The sequence below is a fragment of the Neodiprion fabricii genome, chromosome 2 (assembly GCF_021155785.1).
Source record: "Neodiprion fabricii isolate iyNeoFabr1 chromosome 2, iyNeoFabr1.1, whole genome shotgun sequence".
Lineage (NCBI taxonomy): Eukaryota > Metazoa > Arthropoda > Insecta > Hymenoptera > Diprionidae > Neodiprion > Neodiprion fabricii.
In genome coordinates, this window is record NC_060240.1 from 31,648,751 (window position 1) to 31,673,494 (window position 24,744).

The 24,744-nt window shown below is 38.8% G+C and overlaps 2 protein-coding genes across 8 annotated transcripts; one reads left to right on the forward strand and one right to left on the reverse strand.

Annotated features, from left to right (window-relative positions):
* The first annotated feature begins 281 nt into the window (after positions 1 to 281).
* On the forward strand, positions 282 to 22,576 carry LOC124176041 (chromodomain-helicase-DNA-binding protein 7). 5 transcript variants are annotated; one of them, XM_046556819.1, is made up of 24 exons: positions 282 to 900; positions 5,007 to 8,170; positions 8,240 to 8,640; positions 8,750 to 9,094; positions 9,208 to 9,496; positions 9,577 to 10,410; positions 10,493 to 10,717; positions 11,049 to 11,365; positions 11,490 to 11,964; positions 12,054 to 12,421; positions 12,513 to 12,708; positions 12,807 to 13,112; positions 13,199 to 13,493; positions 13,598 to 14,120; positions 14,304 to 14,393; positions 15,031 to 15,222; positions 15,973 to 16,381; positions 16,461 to 16,746; positions 16,834 to 18,173; positions 18,247 to 18,490; positions 18,600 to 18,873; positions 19,155 to 19,299; positions 19,413 to 20,081; positions 20,163 to 22,576. In XM_046556819.1, exons 2-24 carry the CDS (start codon positions 5,114 to 5,116, stop codon positions 21,834 to 21,836), a joined length of 12,954 nt encoding a protein of 4,317 aa, XP_046412775.1. In that variant the 5' UTR covers positions 282 to 900; positions 5,007 to 5,113; the 3' UTR covers positions 21,837 to 22,576. The 5 variants fall into 5 exon arrangements, with proteins under 5 accessions (XP_046412775.1, XP_046412776.1, XP_046412774.1 ...); XM_046556820.1 differs by having other exon boundaries at positions 282 to 617; XM_046556818.1 differs by lacking the exon at positions 282 to 900 and adding an exon at positions 2,235 to 3,274.
* On the reverse strand, positions 22,283 to 24,597 carry LOC124176048 (peroxiredoxin-6). 3 transcript variants are annotated; one of them, XM_046556838.1, is made up of 5 exons: positions 24,399 to 24,597; positions 23,833 to 23,989; positions 23,520 to 23,737; positions 23,377 to 23,449; positions 22,283 to 22,897 (listed from the first exon to the last, which is right to left on the reverse strand). In XM_046556838.1, the coding sequence occupies exons 1-5, from the start codon at positions 24,482 to 24,484 to the stop codon at positions 22,760 to 22,762; spliced, it is 672 nt and encodes a 223-aa protein (XP_046412794.1). In that variant the 5' UTR covers positions 24,485 to 24,597; the 3' UTR covers positions 22,283 to 22,759. The 3 variants fall into 3 exon arrangements, with proteins under 3 accessions (XP_046412794.1, XP_046412793.1, XP_046412795.1); XM_046556837.1 differs by lacking the exon at positions 24,399 to 24,597 and adding an exon at positions 24,106 to 24,268; XM_046556839.1 differs by lacking the exon at positions 24,399 to 24,597 and adding an exon at positions 24,106 to 24,300 and having other exon boundaries at positions 22,766 to 22,897; positions 23,315 to 23,449.
* Between the last annotated feature and the right edge of the window lie 147 nt (positions 24,598 to 24,744).

Here is a 24,744-nt window from a genome sequence, read left to right on the forward strand (position 1 = left end):
ATAAAACTATTTCAAGCCAGCTACAGCATCGTAAGAATAATTAAGCTACAATTTCATGTTTTTGATCAATTCCTGTAAATGGGCGGGAAGTTTAAAGAGCCGGAACTTTAAACACTAATACTGAATAATGTAGTGATCATTGTTGAGAAGGTAAGAAATGTTTGCACGCATATAACATTCAGTACACAATTAGCAAATTTGGGTTAAATCAAACTTGGCATTACGTGATTGTCAGCTGGTGATTTCGCCTCCATATTTGACGGTATGTACGTCATTTCCTTTATGTTGTAGTTGAGCAGTGGCCGACAAACACACATATTTTTTTGTCCAAAAAAATGCATCAATTCGAATTAAACAATCACAGCCAAAACAACCTATTGCAAATAATAACTGTCTGATATCTAACAATAAGTTTTTAATAAGCGATGTTGAGGTGTTTACAAGGTATATGAAAAAAATGTATGGCACAAAGAGCGAATGCAGAGAAAGGGGGAGAGAGAAAGAGAAGGAGGGAGACACGAGTAAAGAATGACACGTACATACATCATGTATACATATACTTAATACATGGCGTAATGAATACAGTGGGGCATATTTAGATACTAAAAAAGCAAAGGGTACGTTGATTGTATATAAGTTTAAAATGAAAGTACTCCATCTTCCTCACTATTCTAGTATAGAAGTAGAAAATACAAAAAAATAACAACAATCAAGTGTCGACGCGGCTTTAACATCGAGTGAACGTCATATTATGTCAGGTTGGACGGATAACCTGCGGCAGCACCGCCGTCTTGTTAGTAATTAACCAAACAAAATGGACACTTAGATAACGATTAAGCGAATGCTCGTGCAATTGTTTTAATTATAATATGTGAAAAAATTGGACTGGATTGTATTATTGTAAGTCTTTTTCATTCATCTCCTTTAATACGTTAAAATAGTTACAATGCTTGGCACAAGAAGCGACGGTCGAAAACATTTTACAATAAATACTTGCACAAGTTCAGTCAAGTACACATCAGGCAGTGCCACATTTCATTAATAAATTTTTCTACCGATTTCATAAACCGGAGCCATAGTAGGATTTTTTAGAATATTTACTCCTTTTAGATGCCATCATCATCGATACTATAATAATACGCGGCATATACTACTTTTCGTAACATTTACGACTCGTGGTACAACTCGGGACTAAAACTTTTTTTTTCATGGAGAACAAGTAAATATTGCTGATGTTTCATTCGTATCTCGCACATTGTTGACACGAATTGTCACGAATAAATAACTGTATATATGTATTTCAAATACAATAGACGTCAATCTTCTAGTGAATTTTTACATAATTTCTGAAATTAAACTTTTCAGCAACTTTATACAACCTAGACTTATTATTCCAATGACACATGTATGAAGGATTGCATGATAATTTCACAGTCAGCTTAATTCTGCGCTGTACTACCAACTTGAATCGTATAATTATAAATTGAACTCTTGCATATATCTGTTTTAATTCTACTGACGTCCCATAGCGATTCTATGAAACGTGCGTTAAGAGCGTATCGATCGATAAAGAGAAGAAACAATGAGTAGAATTTCTCCGGTTAAGAACAACTAGGTGTAATACATGTAGATATATCAATACGCGGAGAGTGGGTCGATTGCATTTTTACAGAATCAATACATGTGAACACAATGCAAAATAAATATTTTTGCCACAATTGTGATCATGTAATACATGTATCTTCAAATTTCTCGAGCTTGCCTGAAGAAATTCAATAGACCCAAAAGCTTTGACAAAGATTTTTCAACTCAAGCCGCGGTGTAAAAGCCGGCGTTGAGTACTTTGCGTGTAAATGAACGTGCCATTTACACACCCATCGAATCGCGCGCTTGTGTGAATATCTATGGACATACCTATATGTCAATTACTTGCCGCATTACACAGTAGTCACACACAACGAAAATTAGACGAAGGTACATATACACTCGGTCGAGAACCACAGGACGCGATTGGTTAATCAAGTATCCTGCAGTGCAATGTCGCTTTATAAGGTAAAATCTGATTGGTTCTCTTTCTCATATAATTCGGGCCTCGCCTTGCGATCGCCAATTGCTTCGTCCGTCTTTTCCACGGTACGAAATACCTTATATACCGTATTATTTTCTATGTCGTGATCCTTCCAGAGTTGTATAGCGGCTTACAGCCACAGTATCGTAACAATTAAGCATTCACGGAGGTACCGTTGAGATCGCTAACCTGACGAACGCCGGGCACAGGTTACAGCAGAACGAGACGCATCTCCGAATGAAAGTCTTTGATAGGAGAAAGGATGAGAGAATTTTGAATTACATTTCCTAAAAGTAATCACCTTAAAGACGTTGGTTGGTAATTAATCAGTATCGTTATCGATTTGTGATATGAATGAATAATTTGATAGTTGCAACGGTTGCCTTCTTGAAAATTATGTAAACTCGAATACACCCGCACGCATACGGTACTGGATTTGTACCTAAAGTACGTTTCCCTGGGTGGGGGGGAAAGAGAGCTATCGAGTGAGAGTGCGAGGGAGCGAGACGGAGCGATGTATGTAGAATGATTCGGGCCTATGGACACGCTCGCACCTCGATGGTCCGTGCTACCGCCGCTAGGAAAAAGTCGAGTATCATCACGGGTTGTGTGTCGAGGGACGCTTTTTTCCTGTAAAGTTTTATATGAATTAGTGGCCGGTTCATGTGTTTTCTAATAAACGAACGGTCTGTTATTGGATTTAAGAAAGTGAGGCCGCGTTGTAGTATCGAGCGTTCGCTGTGGTCGCCTTCGAGACTTTAGATGCTCAAGCGGAAATCTCGCGATAATGGCGTACGTTCCGACGACGTTCTGTTGTTTTTTTTACAAAGTGGCTTTGGTAAGCTCGTACAGTTACCCCGTCGCACATCAATCGCGTGTATACCTCGACTGTAAGGTTTAGTGGAACGACGGTTGTCGAGCTAGAAGATAAGTGCCGTTTAATAGAGCTGCCGGAGATATAAATAAGAAGAATTGAATTCAATATTTCGGGAAAGTAATAACGAGGAAGAATGCGAAAAATCTAATAATCTAAAATGCACTATCAGACTAAAGTAAGAATTTAATTACAAGTGTTCACCGAAACCTCTGCCGATCACCCCGTCTAGAATGTATTCCGAGTTGCTACCTTGATAATATTCAAAAGAGAGGAGCAATTTTGTAATACAAGCATCTGCCCCTAACTGTAGATTCTGGAATTTTTATCAGGTTTGTACTAGCTAGCATTTTCTTAATTATCATCCCAATTCTTCCGAATTTTTACACTTCACTGTGCCGCGCACTCGATGTGCTGTGTGCTTGCGCGCGCGCGCGCATGTGTGTGTGTGTGTACCTGCAAATCTCTGTTGGCTTTGTCCGTACGTATCCGTTTACGTAGTTTTTAATTTCCTGCTTTTTCATCCCCTTAAATATATTTTCATGGCATTGAATTTTTATCGCGACCCCGTGTTGTGTTTTGTACTCTTACGCGACACACGATGGCACAGAGCACGCGATGAAGCACGCTACGCGAGCATAGAGCCTATAGATACGCGCATAAAGGGTACAGCAAAGATGATTTATTTTCTCTGTAATTAATGTTGCAACGTTCGCAGTCTTATGCCCGATTTGTTCAAGAATCTGTTACTAATCCTACATTTCCATGGCAGCCAAGTTCTGGAGTAAGTTTATTTACAGCAAAGGTTCAATTCCAAAATCCGCCTTGATCCGATCTCTAGCTTGACTTTGATGATTTATTATTAATATTGTTATTATTATTTCTTTTCTGTGAAATTGTTCGACTTATTCGACATCGAGTTCTAGGTATGTAGTTTAACAAATTTATTTTGGACAAGGTGAGTTTTGATTTTACTCATTGGCCAAGACATGTTTCTGGAATTGAATGATGCTGCATAAATGCAGTAACTTGAACATTACATTTCTAAAAGTTACTTTATGCTTTGTCAGAAATTTTAAATCCTTTTCCCAAATTACAGCATTCCTCACTAGTTTCAAGCTTCGTGTGAAATCTTCACAGATGCAGCTACTAAAAAATAACATCTATTCTATAATTTGAATATACGAGCCTGAAGTTGGCAGCCAGAATTAGCAGCGACATACTCTAATGTTCATTCGAATAAGGTAGTGAGGTCCGAAAAACAAAATTTTGTGCAATAATTTGAATCCCCAATACTTTGATAGAATTATTAGGATGACGCTAAACTGCATTTTTCTATTTTCAAAAAATTTAACACACTTGGCTACTAACCTTGGCTGTTAGCTTCAGCTTCATTTTGAATTCACTGATGAACTTTATTTTTAACAAATTTGAAACATTAGACTATTCATTAATTTATTCCATTTTTTTCTCTCATTTTTAAAAAGATCTTCAACATCCTAATTAAGCATAAGTTTAAGTTCTTTCTAGGAGGCTTTGACAGCGTGATATTCAACTCTACCTCAAGATGGATAAATAATGATGCGCCCTGAAGGGGAAAGGTTATAGCGATTATGAGGTTTGAAACCATAAGCGTATAGCTTTTCCCCATTAGTGTGTATCCTAAACAACTTGAAGTGTGGTAAATCTTGTCAAATACTTTATCCATCAGGTATACAGTAATCGAAGATTTGATGATTACATTTTCATATGTATAATGTGTAATTGAACTCTCATTATATTGTTCAGATAATTATCTTGATGTCTCAGGTCGACGTAAAAGAAAAAATGACACGATTTGTCATGAATTATCCTTGACCTGAGATGCCAAGTATTCTACACATTACATTTTCACCAAAATTTTAGTAGTAGCTAATTAATCGGTTGTAAAGTACGATTTTATCACCTAGGAGTGGTAAAATTACAGCTGAATATTTTTTTGATCTATATCTGTCTGACAATTAAAATGTAGAATTTTGACAATGCTCAATCAATCTACAGTCATTTCATTATCTGTTGTTTCAGAAGGTATAGAGAACTAATAACGATGGGCACACTACTGGCCATAGGAAAGGTAGTAAAATTCCCTCTTGAGCCTGAGACGGAGGTGAATAGTCGTGCAGCGTAAAGACATGGACTCGTACGATCTATTTGGCGAAGATGTCAGTGGCTCAATGCTCGACGCTCTTCCAGACCTTGGGGGTACTGACCACTTTGACGCGACAGGTGCAACAAACCCGGCGGTAGTCTCCCGAGATGGTCCGAATCCTGGTCCAAATGGAGGCGGGAATTACATCAACCAACCGTACAGCATATCTCAAGAATCTCCTCTGCAAAAATTGACTTCATTTGGTGGATCTGAATTTGGAAGCTCTAACCAACTACAAAATACAACACAACGAAATATGTTCAATCAGAACTTAGCCGGCTTTGACGCTGGGGCTCCTCAGCGAGCTATGGTGCCAGGAGCATTTCAGAATCAAGCGCGTAGCATGGCTCCACAGCACAGAGGTCCTCATCCGGGGGCTGGAAGTCAGTACCCCAGTTATTCGGATAACATGTATTCAATGGAGCAGCAGCATCCCATGACTAGAGGTAATTTGTCAATGGATCCAGGAATGCAAGGATGGCCCGGAAGTGGAGGTGCTTATCCCCAAATCCAAAGACACTATAATCAAATGGCACCTCAACCTACAACATACAGGCAGCATATGCCACAGTACTCACATCAGCAGGATCAGGCGGCATTAAACCAAAAAATACAGCAGCAACAGCAGCAACAGCAGCAGCAGCAACAGCAACAACATTTTAACGCTCAGCAAGGGATGATGGGAAACATGGGTGTCCCTCATCAAGGTATGCAGGGAACAGGAAGTGCAGGAGTCTATCAGCATATGGTGGGGCAACAACAGCATTATCAGCAAAGTAATCCTGCAACGATCTATCAAACTCCTTCGGGGTATACTGGCTTCACAAGTGCTATGCACGCGCAGCAACAACCACAGCAACCTCCACAACAGCCACAACGGATGCCTCACCATCTTCCATCTCATCAACCTCATCCCACTCATCAACAGTATCCTCAGCATCCACAGCAAAGCATGGACCCGCAATATTCTCATCACTCAGCTCCCATGTTTAATCAACCTCAACATCCAGGACCTGCGGCACAATTTGGACCAACTAAACATGCAACAAGCCCTCAATATCGAGCTACCTTTCCTCAATTATCGCCTCAAATGTCACCCAGACCTCAAATGTCGCCTCGGCCACCTGCCGTTCAACAACAAATGTCGCCAAGGCCCATTATGTCTCCAGCTAAACCTAGTACACTCTCACCTCATCCTCATTCGCAATTACCACATCAAACGTCGAACCAGCCTAATGCTATGTCCGTATCTCCTTGTCCACCAACTTCTATGAATATGAATACATCTGGAGCCTCTCAGCAGAGTACTCTTCAGGCACTTGAACAAATGGTCATACCAGGAGTTGCTGTCCCTAATCCAAATGTAACAAGCCAGGATTATAATCAATTTCAACCTCGTCCTCTTATGCCTCATACGACGAATATTTTGCCCCCACAACCACCTCCACAAAATTCTACGCCGCCTGTCACTGGACCCAGAATGCCATTGTCTAACCAATGGCCGCATCCGCCACAACTGCAGCCACAACAACCGCCACAGCCACCACAACAGCAACCACAACAGCAACCACAACAGCAACCACAACAGCAACAGCAAATTAGATCAAATTTGAATGTGAATGATGGTAGAAATATTATTGAAGTTCAAACAACAGCTAGTTCAGAAACAAATTCTTTGTTTCCTGTCAATGGACCAGAAGGTAATAATGTAGTAGAAACAACGACGCGGGACACCACAGACAACGCACAAAGTGTAAACCCTCCGAAACAGGAAGTGGAAAGTCCTGATCAAACTTCTGCTAATCAAAAATCTGATATGCTCAATCAACCAGCAGAAACAACCCTTCAAAATAGTACGCCAGCTAGTTCTGTGAGTGAGCAAGTAACTCCTATTAAACCAGCGCCTATAGAAGCTGTACAAAGCTTGCCAGCCTCAAGCACTAGTGGCAATATAATCGAGACTGGAGTTATGTCCCCTGTGGTACAGCAATCCACAATAACCCAAAGACCTAATTCCTATCCTAATGTCGAAAGCAATGTGTCAGAGAGCAAAATTACAGAACAGTCTGCCGATGTGAGCACCATATCTTGCCATCAGCCAAATGTAACCACTCCGCCACTAATAAACCAATCTCAGCAACAACAATCGCAGCAACAGCAGCAACAACAACAGGGGCAACAATCGCTTATTTGTCAGCAAGTATCGAGTCAACCTATACCTCAGTCACAGCCTCAAGTAATTCCGACATCTCAGCAGCAGCAGGTGCAGCCGATACTGGGGCAGCAGTCACAGAATCAGCCGCCATCTCTTATGGGACAACAAACCCAACAAACTTCAATCGGGCAGTCACCTCAGGCACAACCACAGCCCCAGCATCAAGTTAATATGATGCCTTCCAACAACTCTATGATTCCACTGCCGATACAGCATCAGCCACAGATGCAGACACAGATCCAAGGCCAAACTCCACAGATACAGAGCCAACCTAGCCAAGTACAACCAGGGTTGATGAGTGTACAGCAAATGCCAGCGGTCGGTCAGGCTGGCAATGTTGTCATGCCTTCTCATCAGACTACTGTTCCTCTCAGTAACACACAACCAACGCATCCACCACATCCAGCTTCAGCAGGAGGGTTCGGAGAGTATACAAATGTTCAAAAACCCAATAATATGTATTCCAACGAGATGATTGTGGGTTCTGGACAGCAGTACCATGCCAGTGGAGATATTATTGGTGCCAATACAATGCCAGGCATGTATGGGATACCGCAGCCGGCACCACCACCTCCTGTCACTCCAAGTGGATTTACGAATCCTTGTGCTCCCGTAACTCATCACCAGGAGAGAGCGGCTCTTCAACAACAGTTACAAGAGTTGTATTGCATGCCTCCGGCTTCTGAAAATCAAGAGAAAATTGTTAGCTTGCAAGAGCGATTACAAGCTCTTCAACAACATGAGATTAATGATCAGTGCAATGGAGGCCCTCAGTGTATTCTCCAGACGCCAATGTTTACTGCTGCTGTTGTCGATAGTCCTCAGGTAAGTAATTTTTTTTCTCTGTTCAAGGAATATGTTCAGAAAATTGTATCATGTGGTACCATTTTATAGGTTTCAAGCACGACTGGACGAGGTAGAAGTAAAGGTGCTCCTCGCACTAAGAAGAGTAGGAAAAAAGTTGACAAAGAAGTTGTAGCACCAATTATATCACAACAAATAAGTCAGCCTGAGCCGCCATCGTCAGAGAATCTCGTTACCCCTGTGGATAGTAGCAACGTAATAGATAGTATGGCAGATTCTGAGGACCTCAAGCCAACTTCAGGTGACATGGAGGAAGAGTGGAACAAAAACAGAAAGGCTCGATCACCCAGAAAGCCGAGAAAACCTAAAGAACCAAAGGAACCAAAAGAACCGAAGATTAAAAAAGAACCTAAGCCACCTAAAGAAGCTAAATCTCCCAAGAGTAGGAAAAAAAAAGAAGCCAAAGAACCAGGTGGAAAACGTGGGAGAAAGTAAGCATGCTTTATTCAATTACTTGAAAATATTTAACAAAAATTGTGTCTAATTGTTCGTTCAGTCTTACTTGACGAATAATTTTTAATCTGCGGTTTCTTTTTTTAGAAAAGTTGCTCAGTCAGAATCAGCCGATGAGGAGCCTGCCGTTGAAGCTGAAGAAGCTGTAGTATCTGACTCAGGAGCTGTACAAGATGCTGAAGTGAAGCCAAGTGAGCCTGTGGAAAATGATGAGCAGGAACAAGTTGATTCTTCAACAACGGAGCCAATTGTTACGGAGTGTAAAGAAGATGCAGAAGAGAAAGCTGAACCTGAAGAAGCACCTGAAGAAGATAAAAAACCTGAAATCCCAGAGGAAACCCCTGAAGTTAGTACACCAGTTAAGAAAAAATCGACTGGGAGAAAAAAGTCTGGAGCTAAGGTCAGCATCGGAAGAACACCGCGGAGTTCCAAGTAAGTTTGGTCATTATTGCCCATAGTTAGAGTTCTCTCAAAAAAAAAAAACTACTCCCGTTTCTTTGTAATGTTATCGAACCAGTATGGAAATTCATTGAAATCCATTTTAGGAAGCGAAAAAGTCGCATAGCACCTGATTCAGATGGAGAAGAATTAGCCGCAACACCTCCACCTTCACCAGAAGCTGGTGAAGATTTGAATAAACGGAGATCGGCAAGGAACACACATCGCAAAAAATATGTTGATGATGTTATGCTTAGATTTTCTGACGACGAAGTACCCCTACAAGAAAGTCAAGCTAAGAAAGCTGATGGAAGTAATATCTCTAAGCTACCAGCTGTCAGAAAAGAAGCCGAAGGTGGTGAAGTTGGCCCGAATAAACCCAACTTTGTATATATTGTAAGTGTACTCAACAGCAATTATAAATATCGAGTATAAAATCAAAACAATTATTATTATTCGTTATTTTCGTATTGCAGAACACAATGGATGAAGACTCTATGGTTGTGCAACATATTTTATGCATGCGAATGGGAAAAAGAGAAATAAAACCTGAAGTGAAATTCGAAGTACCTGCTAAGGAGGTAACGACTGAGAAAACTGAAGTTGAACATGAACCTGCACCTGAAACTGAAGCTAAACCTGATGAGGAACCAACCGAGAAAACCGGCGAAGAAGAAAGAGAAGTTGTTGAAGAAGTTACAACGCAGGAAGAAGTGAAATTGGAAACTGCAATGGAAGTGGAGGGCGAAGAAGTAAAGGAGAAAGAAAGTGAAAATGATGAAGTGAAAAATAAAGAGATGGAAGTAGAAAAGAATAAAGAAGTAGCAGTTGATAAAGAGAAGGAAGAGGAGAACGAGGAGGATGAAAAAGATGAAGAAGGAAAGAAAGAGCAAGAAAAGACTGTGGTGGAGCAAAACGAAGAAGATAAATCAACCTTGATAAAAGGAGGCGAATCAGAAATGGAAACAGGTGAACAAGACTCCGTGAAAGAACCTGAGAACGAGTCTGAGGTTAGTGAGACAAAAGAAAGAGATGCAAACATTGAATCCAAATCAGAAGCAGTGGCACCCTTACCTGAAGCAGAGGAAAAGGAGAAAATGCAAGAAACACAACAGCTAGAACCAAGCTCGAGTGAAGTTAAGCCTCAGTTTATTGAGGTGGAAGAGTATCTGGTGAAGTATAGAAATTTCTCTTATTTGCATTGCGAGTGGCGTACGGAAGAAGAACTTTACAAAGGAGACAAGAGAATCCAAGCTAAACTAAAAAGGTTTAAGCAGAAGATGCAGCAGAATACGAATATATTTGAGAATGTACGTGTATTCTGGTATTCATTTATTAAATTGTTTAAAGCAACTAACCAAATTATTCAAATGTTGTCTAAACTCATTACAGCCAGAGGATGACCCCTTCAATCCGGATTTTGTCGAAGTTGACAGAGTACTTGACGAAGCAACTCATACTGACCCAACAACAGGAGATACTGTCAGACATTTCCTTGTTAAGTGGCGCTCTCTGCAGTATGAAGATTCTACTTGGGAGGTAGAAGAAGATGTTGATCCCGAAAAGATTGCCCAATTTCATAGATTTAATAAAGTGCCACCTAAAGATCAATGGAAGGTATGAGAAATTCTTTATGAAAATTGACATATGTGACAAAGATCCTGTCCAGATCTCACGAGGTTGACTTAGTACTGTTAACGCAAGGCCACATTAGGGGAAAAATCATTACTTTGCAATTTTAGAATGGTTTTGAAAGAATTAATTGCTCAAAATATGAACACGGTCTACTTCATTATGGTTTACTAAATTTCGGACAGTCCTCAATATCCCGAATAAATAATTTTTCCTAAACATGCATATTATACTAATGTTACTAGCTTCAACCGAATCAGATCTTCGGGTTGTATACATTTAAGTAATCTTTAATTTATTTTTTTATTCCACACAGCCAAAGAAAAAACCTACAGCTGTTGCTTGGCAGAAACTCGATGAGTCCCCAATTTATAAAAGTAACAACAGTTTAAGACCCTATCAGCTTGAGGGTTTAAATTGGTTGCTTTTTTCATGGTACAACGGACATAATTGTATTCTTGCTGATGAGATGGGTCTAGGAAAAACTATTCAATCGCTAACATTCGTAGACGCCGTATATAAGTACGGAATTCGCGGGCCTTTTCTCATCATCGCCCCACTTTCAACTATACCGAATTGGCAGCGAGAATTCGAGGGTTGGACCGACATGAATGTCGTTGTATACCATGGCTCGTAAGCATCTGGAAATGTTTCATTCATCGTGTTGATTGTTCTCTTTTACCATTGCTTTCTCATTTTACTTCAATTCTCTATATACATTTATTCGTTTTCGTAAGGATTTTTTTTCTGGTTACAGGGCTGCAAGTCGTAATATGCTGCAGGAATATGAGGTGTATTATAAAAATGACAAACGCCAACCGATCAAAGATTTAATCAAGTTTAATGTGCTTATAACAACATTTGAAATAATAATTACGGACTTTAACGAACTGCGTGGCTACAATTGGCGACTGTGTGTAATTGATGAAGCCCACAGACTTAAGAATAGAAACTGCAAGCTACTTGAAGGACTCAGACAGCTGAACTTGGAGCACAGAGTACTTTTATCTGGAACTCCGTTACAAAATAACGTTAATGAACTTTTTTCCCTCCTTAATTTCCTAGAACCGATTCAATTTGCAAGTAGTGAGCAATTTTTGAAAGAGTTTGGCAACTTGAGCAGTGACACTGAAGTTCATAAACTTCAATTGCTGCTGAAACCAATGATGCTTCGACGATTAAAAGAAGATGTTGAAAAATCTCTTGCCCCAAAGGAAGAAACTGTGGTCGAGGTATTTTTTAAATAAATTATATTCATTATTTTCCTTCAATAATTACAGCATACGGCAAAGTACTCATCTAATTAATTAATAATCGACAGGTTGAGTTGACGAATATCCAAAAAAAATATTATCGCGGTATACTGGAAAGAAATTTCTCTTTCCTTGCTAAAGGAACTACGTCTGCTAACATTCCAAATCTGATGAACACGATGATGGAGCTTAGAAAGTGTTGTATTCATCCTTTTTTACTCAACGGTGCTGAAGATCAAATTCAATTAGATTATAAACAAAGCAATGATAAAGAAGACTCAGAGGGTTACTATCATGCCTTAGTGAATAGCTCAGGTAAAATGGTACTCATCGACAAACTTTTACCAAAATTGAAAGCTAGTGGTCATCGCGTCCTTGTATTTAGTCAGATGGTTAAATGCTTGGATCTATTAGAGGATTATCTTGTGTACAAAAAGTAAGTTCTCAATCTGCAACTCTTCGTTCATTCATTCATTCAATCGATGACACTAGGAGAGATCTAATATGTGATGTTCGCTTTATCATAGGTATCCATATGAAAGAATCGATGGCCGAATTCGTGGAAACCTCCGACAAGCCGCTATTGATCGTTATAGTAAGCCTGATTCTGACAGATTTGTTTTCTTGCTTTGTACAAAAGCTGGTGGACTTGGTATCAATTTGACTGCTGCAGACACAGTTATTATCTATGATAGCGATTGGAACCCACAGAATGACTTGCAGGTGAAGATTAAAGACCACGACGAGTTTCACATTCAAGTGTTCTTTTTTACTTAGTGAGTAAACTTCAAAATATATTCATATTATATATGTCCTGATAGGCACAAGCACGATGCCACAGAATCGGACAGCAAAAAATGGTCAAAGTGTACCGCTTGCTTTGTCGCAATACATATGAGAGAGAAATGTTCGACAAAGCTTCGCTAAAGCTCGGTTTAGATAAAGCTATTCTACAATCAATGAATACTAGTCAAGGAGGCAAGGATCCCAACAACAAACAATTGACAAAGAAAGAGATCGAAGATCTTCTTAAAAAGGGTGCATACGGAGCTATCATGGATGATGATAATGCTGGGGACAAATTTTGCGAAGAGGATATCGATATCATTCTCGAGAGGAGGACGCAGGTAATAAAAATTGTTCAATAGAATTGAAATGAAATACATATCCTATTTCTAATAAGCAGTGTTGCATTAAAATTCTCGTTCAATAGGTCATCACCATTGAAGCAGAAAAAGGCTCAACATTTTCGAAAGCTAGTTTTGCCTGTTCATCAAACAGAACAGATATAAATATTGATGATCCTGATTTCTGGAAGAAATGGGCAAAGAAAGCTGAAATCGACACAACAGAAAAAAAGGAAGAGGATGAACTTGTTATCTCTGAGCCTAGACGTAGAACACAAATTAAACGATATGGACATGATGAATCTGTTGTTGATATGTCTGAACTTGATAGTTCAGATGACAATAGTGATGATGATGTAGGAGGAGGACTTACAGGCAGAGGTACTTTGTATTTCCTACATTCAGTATTTCATCAAAATTTGTATTGCGTCAATGTAAGAGAATCGAAAAATAAGTAATTGCCTGTTGGGTTTATTTTATTGTAGGTAAAAGACGTCGAGACAAATTTGGCAAAAAGTCTCGCAAATTCTTTGATGAATATGTTCCAAGGGAAGGTGAGGTAGTTTATGGTAATTGGGCACGCAGTGAATGTTTCAAAGTTGAGAGAGGTTTACTTACATTTGGCTGGGGACGGTGGGAAGAGATATTGCAACATAGTCAATTTCGCCGGGGTTGGAGAGAGATAGATGTCGAGGATTGTGCCAGAGTCATTCTTCTCTATTGCCTACGATTCTATCGCGGTGATGAGAAGATACGTAATTTTGTTTGGGATCTGATTACGCCGTTGGAAAATGGTGAAAAAATTAAAACTGTTATGATGAACACAACTGGAAGAAACAGCAGGCAAAAACAGAAAAAGGGCCGCACACGGGAAGGGCGTGAAACTCGAGGGTCCTCTGCCAACAATGGAACAAGCGATCCAAATCATTGGAGTAATGCAGAAAAGTACGATGGGGACATATTGCTAGAGAGTAATTACAAGAAGCATCTAAGTCGTCATGCAAACAAGTGAGTATATTATTTTTTTCACTATGAACTGAAATATTTGCCAACTTCTTAAGAATAGCTTCCAATTGTATTGTGTAACGGGTTTTATTTGTTAAAAATCATATAATACCTAAATCTGGTATTTGTATAATATTTTCGACTCTTTTTAATAAATCTGTGAATGAGATTATTTGTTGATTTCAGAGTTCTTTTGCGAGTTAGAATGCTGTATTACATCAAACACGAGATCATCGGTGATCTTGTACAGCATATCTCGGATGGTGTTCACGTTAGGTCAGTAACACACATAAAAAGTTTAATGCTACCGTCTTTATTTTGTTACCTCTTTTCTTATCAAGCGATTATTAAAAAACGTCGTGCACTTACACTTACAAGCTTACACAGTGCTTATAGTTGCATGTGCTATGTATTTGTTCTACTATGGGTCCTAATTGTGCCAAGAATGCTCATAGAGCTAAGCTATCTGTTACCTTCGTAGCCATGTCAATGACAGTAGGTCGTCCAATCATACTAATAAAATTCCTATCACCTTACTCTACGCTACTGACCATTGTAAGCCTGTGCATCAGATACTCTCGGCAACACATCGATCTGGTAAGATCTAGAGTCCAATGCAGTGCACTGTGTTGAGAGGGCAAAAGAAAAAAAATACTCGAATTCAAATTTTAAAGATTCGTTGATATCAGTTTACGTGAGTTCTATAATTCAATTGCAATTTTCGCCACAAATGTGAATATGGTCAAATAAAAAATGGTTCAATGTAGTGTAGGCGAATTTTTCGTAACACAATGGAACTGATATCGTTGAATCGATTTCGAAATTTCAAAGAGATGTTTAAGAGAGTAATTTTCAATTGGCATATTTGAATTGGCAAAAAAAAAAAAAAAATCAAAATGGAACCGCCCTACAGTGCTTTGCGGATAAATCCTCCGCAACTGGCGGAGCCTCCAGTGAAATGGTGGGACCTGATGGCAGACAAGTCTTTATTAGTGGGATGCTTCAAACACGGCTACGAGAATTACGATCTGATGAGGGCCGATCCCGCGCTTTCTTTCATTACCAGCTGTCCTCTCCCTCCCCAGACTCAGACCGTTCATGCAAAGTGAGTATCTGTTGGTTACATTTTTTAAAAAAATTTTCCACAAATCTATCCTGACATGCTGTTGCTAATTTATTTTAACACCACCCGCACGCTTATTATGTCTGCTACATATTTATGTTTGCAAAATGGCAAAACTATAACTGCAACTTGAAAAATGAAAGAGTACGATTTCTGATTAGTACAAGATGAGATGAATTGCAATTAGTTATAGTTAAAGCGCAGATCATTTTGGTACACTGCTTGATACTGAAAATTTGTAAGATTAAATTTCGTTCGTACTCTTCTATTTTTCTACCAGCTTAGTCTTTGAATATAAAAGAATAACGCAGCTTCTGCATTTGCCATTTCCTCTTCAAGTTCCACGTTGGAACGTTTCATTTGATAATAATTCAATTCTTGAATTCAAAATTAGCAATAAATGTGTGTATAGAAGATTCGCTTCGAACGATAGTACAATAAATCAAAACAATAGTACTGATTCTTTAACAAATGTATCATCAAGCCATTTATTCAATTACCAAATGAAATATCTTCAAATTGTATGGACATATCTTTGGCAATCAATAATGCCCGAGAAAGAATGAAAGATGCACATCGTTTTGTCAGAAGCGTAAAAATCTGCGGCAAAAAAAGCAAACATAAGCTTTAACCTTCTTTCATTATTCTCAATAATGTGTAATATTGTCTAATACAAAGTGAAGTTTGAGTTCTGAGGTCTCATATAATTTTAACAACCATGTAATTTTTCAGTAATAGGGATGATAAAAATCTGGAAAACGAAATTGAAGATGGCGAGACATCAGGTCTTGCAAGGGACTGTAAAGATTTGGAAAAATTTGGAGGAGAGACTCCGACTGATTCTCCCGCTATATCGAGTAAAGCTGATACTCCGATACCAGAAGCTAGTGGCAGTCATGATGGCAACGACGGAATAACAGAAGATGATAAAGCCTGGCCATCAGTTGTGGATCTCAATACTCGCCTTCGACGAGTAATATCTTCTTATCAACGCAGTGTGAAAAAAGATGACACGAAACCTGCTCCAAAACTTAAAACTGGAAACGATGGAGAAACTAGTAATCACAATACCGTGGCTAATACTGATCCGCCTCTTAATATGCAGGGATGGGACTTGCAGCAACTTGCTATGTATCTTCTGGTGAGTAAGAAGATTCTACGTTCGTGTAACAAGTAAGAAAGTAATTTACAGATATAATGTCTGCAAAACTTTATTTTAGAAAATGGAACGAAGAGAAAAAATGGAGGCAATGGTAAAAGAGAGAGAGCGAAGCCGTTTGGAAGAACAGCGAACTAAGTGGTCTAGACGAGAGGAGAGCGAATTTCTGCGTGTTATATCAACATATGGTGTCAATTACGATAGAAAAAAGGCCCAGTACGATTGGACGAAGTTTAAAAGTATAGCTAGGTTTGATAAAAAAACGGACAACGATCTTACAGATTACTACATGTCTTTTAGAGCCATGTGCAAGAAAGCCTGTCACATGAAACTGACTGATGACGATGGTATGCATTACATTGCAATAATCAATGAGAAATAATTCGATTATTTTAGGTCATTCCAATAAATGCATTTCAATACGTATGTTGCAGACATTCCTTTGGATCATCTCAGTGCTAGTAAAGCTCGACAAATATTGGATAGGGTTGATTTATTGAGCAAAATACGTGAAGAGATATTGTCTCATCCTCACTTGGAAGAAAGGTTAATGCTCTGTCAACCTTCAGCTGATACACCAGACTGGTGGCAGCCTGGTAAACATGACAAAGAGCTGTTACTTGGAGCAGCCAAACATGGACTCGGTAGAACGGATATTACGATTCTCAACGATCCTGATTTTTCATTTCATAAAATTTTGAACAAAAGTATATTTAGTGGCGTGCAAAGCGCAAGAATGGACAAATTGGATAAAGCAGTAAAAATTGAGAGTCGTGAAGATATACTGAAGTTTGACAAAGACGAGATTTTAGTGAAACTGGAAAAGGGAGAAGGAACTTTGAAGATCGAGAAAGTTGGTGCAAAAAAAGACAAAGACTCAAGTACAGATAAAAAAGTTGACTCGATGAACTTAGAAAAAAGTCAAGTCGAGTTGACTATTGTCAAGGCAGAAGTCAAGCCCGAAGATAACAGTAGTAGCAGCACACTGACTATTACTACCATTTCTAAACCAAAATCTCCAGAACAAGAAAAATCTTCTGAGGACAATATTGAGAACGAAGAGAAAGGAAAGAGTGAGGATATCAGTGAAAAAGATGCATGTGCCGAAACGATGGACAAAACAGAACAAACGGAAGTAAAAGAAAATGGTCCCATTGTAATCGAAGATCCAGTTCGAGAGATAGAGCCAAAAGTTGAGGATAAAGTAAATGTACCAGAAGAAAAGGAAGAAACTGAAAAACTCGATTCTGAGAAAATTGAAAAAGAAGAAGATCCTCCATCTGAAAAGGAGTTTGAGAAAATGGATGTTGCTGAGGAAAAGCAAGAGAAAGAAGTAGCTAAGGTAACTGAAGATGTCGAGAAAATTGAAAATCAGTCTTCTGAAAAAAGCAAGGAAATTGAGGAAATTGAGAAGCCTAAAGTGATAGAAGTCACTGAAGAGAATGCGGCAGAGAAAACTGAACAAAAGATGCCTACAGTGGTTGAAGAAAAGATGGAGTCTCTAATCGTGAAGAAAGAAGAGATAGAATCTCAGGAAGAGAAGATATCCATTATTGAAAAAGACAGTAATAAGTCTACGAATATAGAAGACAAATGCAGTGTTCAAGCTGCAGAACTCAAGGCTATGTTTCCTGATCTGGAAGTTATTCAACCTCTTTCGCGACTTACGCAAATTGACACATTTGTTCTACGTGACAAAACTATAGATTATACAGAGCCAACTGTCGCTCAGTTGTTGGCACATAGTTATCAAATATCTATAAAATGGCCAAAGGTGATAAATTTTTTTTCTATTAAATAAATTTTTTTATCACAATTGTGAACTAATTTACCATTTTATTACATAGGAACATGCTATTGAGGCTCGGCTGATGCACATTGTTCACGCAATAGAACACAAGGAATGGCCAGTTGCCATAAGTTTTAGTGCTGGCGACGAACCAGAAATAATTTCCAATGAAAAAGAAAGTTCAGAGGTGATCACAATAACCACAGATCATGGGGTAACCCGCTCCATTGGAAGTGGAAATAGCATATCTGCTGCCAAGAAACGAAAAAGGCATATCGCCATTGATGTAGAAACTGAACGAGGTGAGCTTTTTCAAGTATTGCAACACTCGTGAAGATTCAATTTTTTATCAAGGTACATTGAACAGATTCATTCATTCATTTGATGCAAGTTTTCTTAATCTTGTTCCAGCTAAACTGCATGCCCTGCTCAACAGTACTCACATGACTGCTCAACCTCCCTCGGGATTGAGTAAACCAACTGTCTTGACTAATTCAAACTGGGATGTTAATGAAGAATCACAGTCTGAAGAATCTCGTCGTTCTACGCCAGTGCAACCCCCTCCTGCTCATCAACAAGCTCGAACACCTTCGACGCCATTTGACTTCAAGTACACAGTTCCAGGAAAAACTACCATTATCCCTGGAACTTCTAGCACATTAACGCCGATTGATTTATCTGCTGGGTAATATCAAGTAGAATTAATTTTTAAAGATTCAAAGTGATTCGCCGCTTTCAATAAAATAAAAAAGGAACAAATTAAGATTAGCGTCGGGAAATTCTTTGCTGGGATTTGAACACTTATTGTGAATTCCTCACACTGGAGATTTTTTCCCTCTGCTGTCTTTTTGCCCTTTTAACTTATACTTGCATTATATATAGAACATTTTTTTTTTTTTTTTTTATACATATTTTATGGTAAAAACTTCAAAGCATTGATGGAAATTTCGATATTTTTTGATTCAGATATCCTAAATCCAATCCTGAAACTAACAAAGACATGATGAACGAAGTACAAGACTTTTCTATGCCGAATAAGAGCAAGCAAGTCAGCAGTAATAAAGGAAAGCTAGATAGCATGCTGGAAAAGCTTACGAAAAGAAAAAGTTGTGTAAGTATTCACATCTAATGGTTCTTACCTTAATTGATGTTTCTTTTTACGTACAATATTCCAAGAATAGTTAAGTAGTTATGCAGCTGGTTATATTAATTTTTTTGTTTTAGTCAACTGACGAACCAATAATTGGAAAAGAGAAAAAACGGAAAAAATTAGATGAAATAGTATTAGGTTTGAGCGCCGCAAAGGAACAGCAGAGCACTCACTATCCTGAACATGGCAAAAAGAGTACAATCACGCCGAACGTAACTGTAACTCCAACGTCTGCGCCGATTGGTCTTCCAAATCAACCATCAAGTTCTCAAAAACCATTTTCCATTACCGTTACTTCGATCCCAGCTTCTCGAGCTTCTGGATCCTCGTCTGGCCTGCCACCTCCGGCTTTACACTCGCACAAAGATAGTTTTTCTGCACTATTAGCTCAGGCTGAACAGCAAAACCGTGAGCTTAAAAAACAGCAACAGCAACAGCAACAACATCAGCAGCAGCAATCTCTCATTTCAGCTCACTCATCAAGCAGTCATCGCAAAAGTTATGAAGCTATGATTGCAAATATGAACAAAGTTGCTGATTATTCTAACATCGGGACGTATTCACATGAAGCCAAAGTGAACAAATGGCTTGCTGAACAAACTGCTATAACGGAACAATTAGGAGCCGAGTATTTAAGCGCGCCGAGAAGGAGAAGGCCTCGCGTTGATCCTTCGTTGTTAGACTGGAAGAAGTTGACAGGAGACGAGAATGTTGCCGTAATAAACCGACTTACAGGAAAAAAAGTAAATATATATTCTTTGAACACAGAATTCATTTATCATTCAGTTTGACGTGGGAATTACTTATTCTATATCGTTTTACAGGTAACTGGAACTAAAGCACCACAGTTGAAGAGACTGGGACAATGGTTGATTGAAAACCCGATGTTCGATGTTGATCCAAAGTGGGCCGAACTGGTCAAAGAGCGCGGAAATCTTCCTCACGATCTACAGAAACGTTTACCAGGAGCGGACCGAAGCAGCAACAAAGGAAAAAGTCCAGGCAGGCCACCAATGATGCCAAGCCCAACAGGGCAAGTTTCCGTCAGTCAAGCTAATTTAGCTGCTACATCAATGGCGTCTAGTTTGAGTTTTCCATCGTTGGGAAATCTGAACAATTCACTACTATCAGGCTTATCTCTCGGCAACTTTGATCCCAAAAATAATCCGCTTCTAATGCCATTTGGGGGGCTGCCCAACTTAGGAGCTCTAGGAGGACTTGGGAACCTTGGTAACCTTGGAAATATGAGCTTAACCAATTCCTTATTTGCGAACCTGGCAGGGCTGGGTTTACCTTCATTAGCTGGTATGGAGGCAGCTTTAGGTGCAACGGCTACGAGCACTGCAGATACAAATACTGCGAATTCGTCTAGCGGTGGAAAGAATTCAAACTCTAACAGTGTTGGTGGATCAGGCAAATCAAGAAGCAAGATGGACATCCCCACAAGTAAATCATCCGCGCCATCTACCTCTACATCGTCATCCCTCTCTACAACAACCCCTTTCCCATTCTTCTTTCCCAATCCTAGTCTTTTATATACCCCGCTGGGTCTCGGTGGTCTCAATCCATTTTCAATGCAGCCTGGTGGAGTATCATCTGCCTATGAAAGTCTCGCTCAATGTGGACTTCTCACTCCACCAACATCCACATCGTCGTCACGCAAGACTACATCTACGTCAAACACTTCCCGTCAAAGGGATTCTATAGCAGATACCATGAAGCGAAAAGACAGCGAAAAGAAATCGCGATATGTTACAGATCCGGGTTTGAGTCTGCAACAATATGCTGAAATGGCTCTTCACAGTGATGACAAAAAGCGTACAGAGCCTGACAAGAAAGAAATAATCGAGCTCAGCCAAATTGCTGACTTGTCAGCAAGGCTGGAACGGAAATCTAAGGAACAAGAGATGAAGGAAGCTCTGGAACAGCTCAGCAGAACAAGCGCAGAACTGCTGACTAGGAACTTGGAGGATTTTCAACGACCACCAAAGCGTGGTCGTAGTGCGGATCAAACTTACGATCCACCACCTTCATTGGAAGTAACTCTAGAACCTATTGTGAAGAAGGTCAAGGTATCCGAACCTGACAATGTGAAAGCTGTTGTTACCAGTGAGCCTCTTGATGTAGAGACGCTCTTACGGCCAACAACAGTTTCTAGGCAATCAACTGAAGAAGAAACGACTCCGTCTCTGCCAACTGCAAACGCGAGCAACGTTAAAGAACCCGAAGAACCTCCTCAGGTAGAAGGTAATCCAGTGCCCACCACCTCAAAAACCGAAAGTAAACCGAGTTGCACCGAAAGCAGCGAGGACGATGTAAAAGGCAAAGGAAAGAAAACGCGGAATGTCAAGCGATTAAGTAATGATCCTCCTCCGGAACGCAAGAATCTTCGATCTAGTGCTGGTCGTCAGGCGAGAGCTGCGGCTGAGAGGCAGGCTCGGTTGGAAGGTGAACAACAGCTTGCCGAACAACGAGAAAGTCACGGTGTCACAGAGTAAATGAATGAATGTATTTTATCATCGAATATGCGGATAAATAGGTTGAAATAAGACGTTAATGGAGTACATTGAACGACGACTGATCTTACGTAGCGGTGATCGTTATAATTGTATTAAAATGGACTACGACGATTGTAGCGAGTTTATTATATATGATAATAAAATTAATGATACTATTAATATTACTGATAAAATCTAATGATAAAACTGATAGTAATTTATCGTGAGAGCTGGACACGAGGTACATACATGCGAATAAAATATAAATACGCTGACAATTATAGGTATAATAATTATTACAAGTGAACGTGTGATAAGCAAACACACATAAGAAAAATGTGACAGTATTTTGCGAGGTAATACCTAGTTTGTGTGGTAATTAACATTCAATTACATGATAACATAGGTAGTATCGAGTTGAAAAAATTTTTCCCTTTTTCGTTAAATTTATTACCTTTTTTGATCTTATTGGTTTTGACCAGGGACTGTTTTATATACATGCTATTGATTATTGCTATCACTGATATACATACTTATAAAATAATACGCATAATAATCTTACTCATGAAGGTAGTTAAAGTAAACTAGGAATAATTTAAAAAAATCATGTAAATACTAAGGAATCCGATTGGTATTGTAAGCAACACGTGTACTTGGAAAAGTGTATATAAAGCAGTGTACTTTTAATTATACGTTAGGTGAAATAATAATAAACGGCTTCTTTCGTTGTTTGCAATTTATCTGGCAGACAAATTTATTCATATTGTACGTACATAAGAAGATTTTATGGTTCGTATAGGAAATCAGGCAACTAAGGCACTTGCCACAAAAAATTAATTTCATTTTTTAGAATGTACATAGTATTGATACTTGAATATTTGGTTCTTATTGTTCCATATAAAAAATTACGTACATGGAGAAAGTTAAGAGTCTATAGGCTGTTGAATGCTACGAAGATATGGTTTACCAGAAGGTAGACTTATAACTTTAATGTCATCCCCAAATAGAGACTTAGCATCTTTGTCATTGACGGTAGGTTGTATCATAACATCATCTCCGTTCTAAAAAAGTTGTGATTCGTGAATGGTATTTAGAAAATTTGTAAAATTTTTGGAAACCATCCAAGGCCAATTTGTCAAATTTATTGGCTGGCACGTAACAAATTTTGAGATAATTCAATTTTTGATGTAACTAGTATGGTTTGCAAGTCTTTTGCTTGTGTACTGTACATAATGTAATTGTTGTGTGACAGTAAAGAAAAAAGTATCTAGAGAACAAAAAAAAATACACTTATGTGTCAGTACTAAAAGTATTCTTTTTTGTACTCCGTTATAAAAAAAACGCAGCCACACTTGCAACCACACTTTTGTTACATAAACTATTGTGAGCACCATGGAGGTAAAGTCTTTTTCGCCACGTGTATTACAGTATTTGTCTGGCTCGTGCATGCACTCACCTATGACTTGTTACAAACTTACACTTAGCATAAAAAGATCTACTTTGCCTCCTCGATGCACAATCTACTCTTCATTTCAATTACCTTCCAATCTACAGGTGTCGCTACCTTGTGTTTGTCCGTCAACTGTAGAGAATCAATAACTCTCAAGATTTCACTGTAAAAAAAATGACACATTAACATAAGATGACTTTCCTCCTTCAGACAAAGATAGGCATGATGTATACTCGAAATTCCTTCCTGTTGTAGCTGGATAAAGGATTGAGAGCCTCATTTTCTTCTTAGGGTCTATGATGAAAACTGATCTAGCTGAAACGGGCAAGCCAGTGCTGTCAACTTCATCTGGATCAAGCATTCCTAAAGCTGTCACAATTGTGCGACTTTCATCTTCAATTATAGGATATGGAAAGTTCGCCTCTGTAATTTCACCATAGGCTTTAATATCCTGAAAATGAATTATAACCATTTTATTTGGCATGGAATTATTGATTACATAGATCTTCAGTCATGTTCCTTTAGAAAGTTATCAGCTTTTCGCACCTTGATCCATTGAATGTGTGATTTAACAGAATTACAAGACAAGGCAATAACTTTGACACTTCGCTTCTCAAATTCTGGGATCAACTTTGCTACTCTTGCCAATTCTGTTGTACAGACTGGGGTAAAATCGTTGGGATGAGAAAAGAGAATTGCCCAGCTAAGAACAAGAATTGCTGATTAATATTAAACAAGAAAAAAAAACATCAATCGTTTGTAATCATTTACGAGATGCAATATATTAAAATAATTTGAATACATAGCAAAGGATATTACTGATTGCCAAATGAGAAACAAAACAGATTGATTTCGAATATCTTTTTGGAGAACCGCGAGGTGAGAAAAAAAAATGCTTTGAAGCACATCTTAAAGAGAATAGTATCATGTCAACACGACTGGGCTGAGTTCAGAAACCTTACTCGAGTGACTCGAGTATCGTTGTGTCTTTGTTTAATCTCATATGTTAGACAGAGACTGTATGATATCCGAGTTCACTCGGGTAAGGTTTCTGAACTCAGCCCTGCCGGTAAGATTTATTAGGTTATACGAAAGAGATTTATGAATCTTACGAGTCTCCAATCCATTCGTGAAATTTAATCTGGCCGATATCAGAGTTTGCTGTAAAATTCGGAAATATTTCGCCGAGTAGAACCATATTGAGGGACAATTTTGATTCGTAACCAAAAATCGTTTCAATTAACAAGATTACAATAAATTTGATTGTTTTGCCTGACAACAGAAAAAAATGTAAACAACAACAAAACGTTCCTCAACCATTACATGATTGGTAGGAAACCATCGAAGATGCGATTGCTATGTGAAAGGATACCTAAGATGAATTCTGGCACTTTCGATTTGATGTGAACTCGGACGTGAGGTCACTGATACAACGCAGCCTATATTCATCGCATTTCG

Bases quoted from the DNA above. Each gene is read 5' to 3' on its own strand.
- LOC124176048 (XM_046556837.1), bottom strand. From the start codon at position 24,194: ATGTGCTTCAAAGCATTTTTTTTTCTCACCTCGCGGTTCTCCAAAAAG. The intron at 23,738-23,832 runs GTGCGAAAAGCT...ATTCATTTTCAG, and splicing joins CACACATTCAATGGATCAAG to GATATTAAAGCCTATGGTGA. The intron at 22,898-23,376 runs GTAATTGAAATG...CAACTTTTTTAG, and splicing joins CGACACCTGTAGATTGGAAG to AACGGAGATGATGTTATGAT.
- LOC124176041 (XM_046556819.1), top strand. From the start codon at position 5,114: ATGGACTCGTACGATCTATTTGGCGAAGATGTCAGTGGCTCAATGCTC. The intron at 10,411-10,492 runs GTACGTGTATTC...AACTCATTACAG, and splicing joins ATACGAATATATTTGAGAAT to CCAGAGGATGACCCCTTCAA. The intron at 11,366-11,489 runs GTAAGCATCTGG...TTCTGGTTACAG, and splicing joins GTCGTTGTATACCATGGCTC to GGCTGCAAGTCGTAATATGC.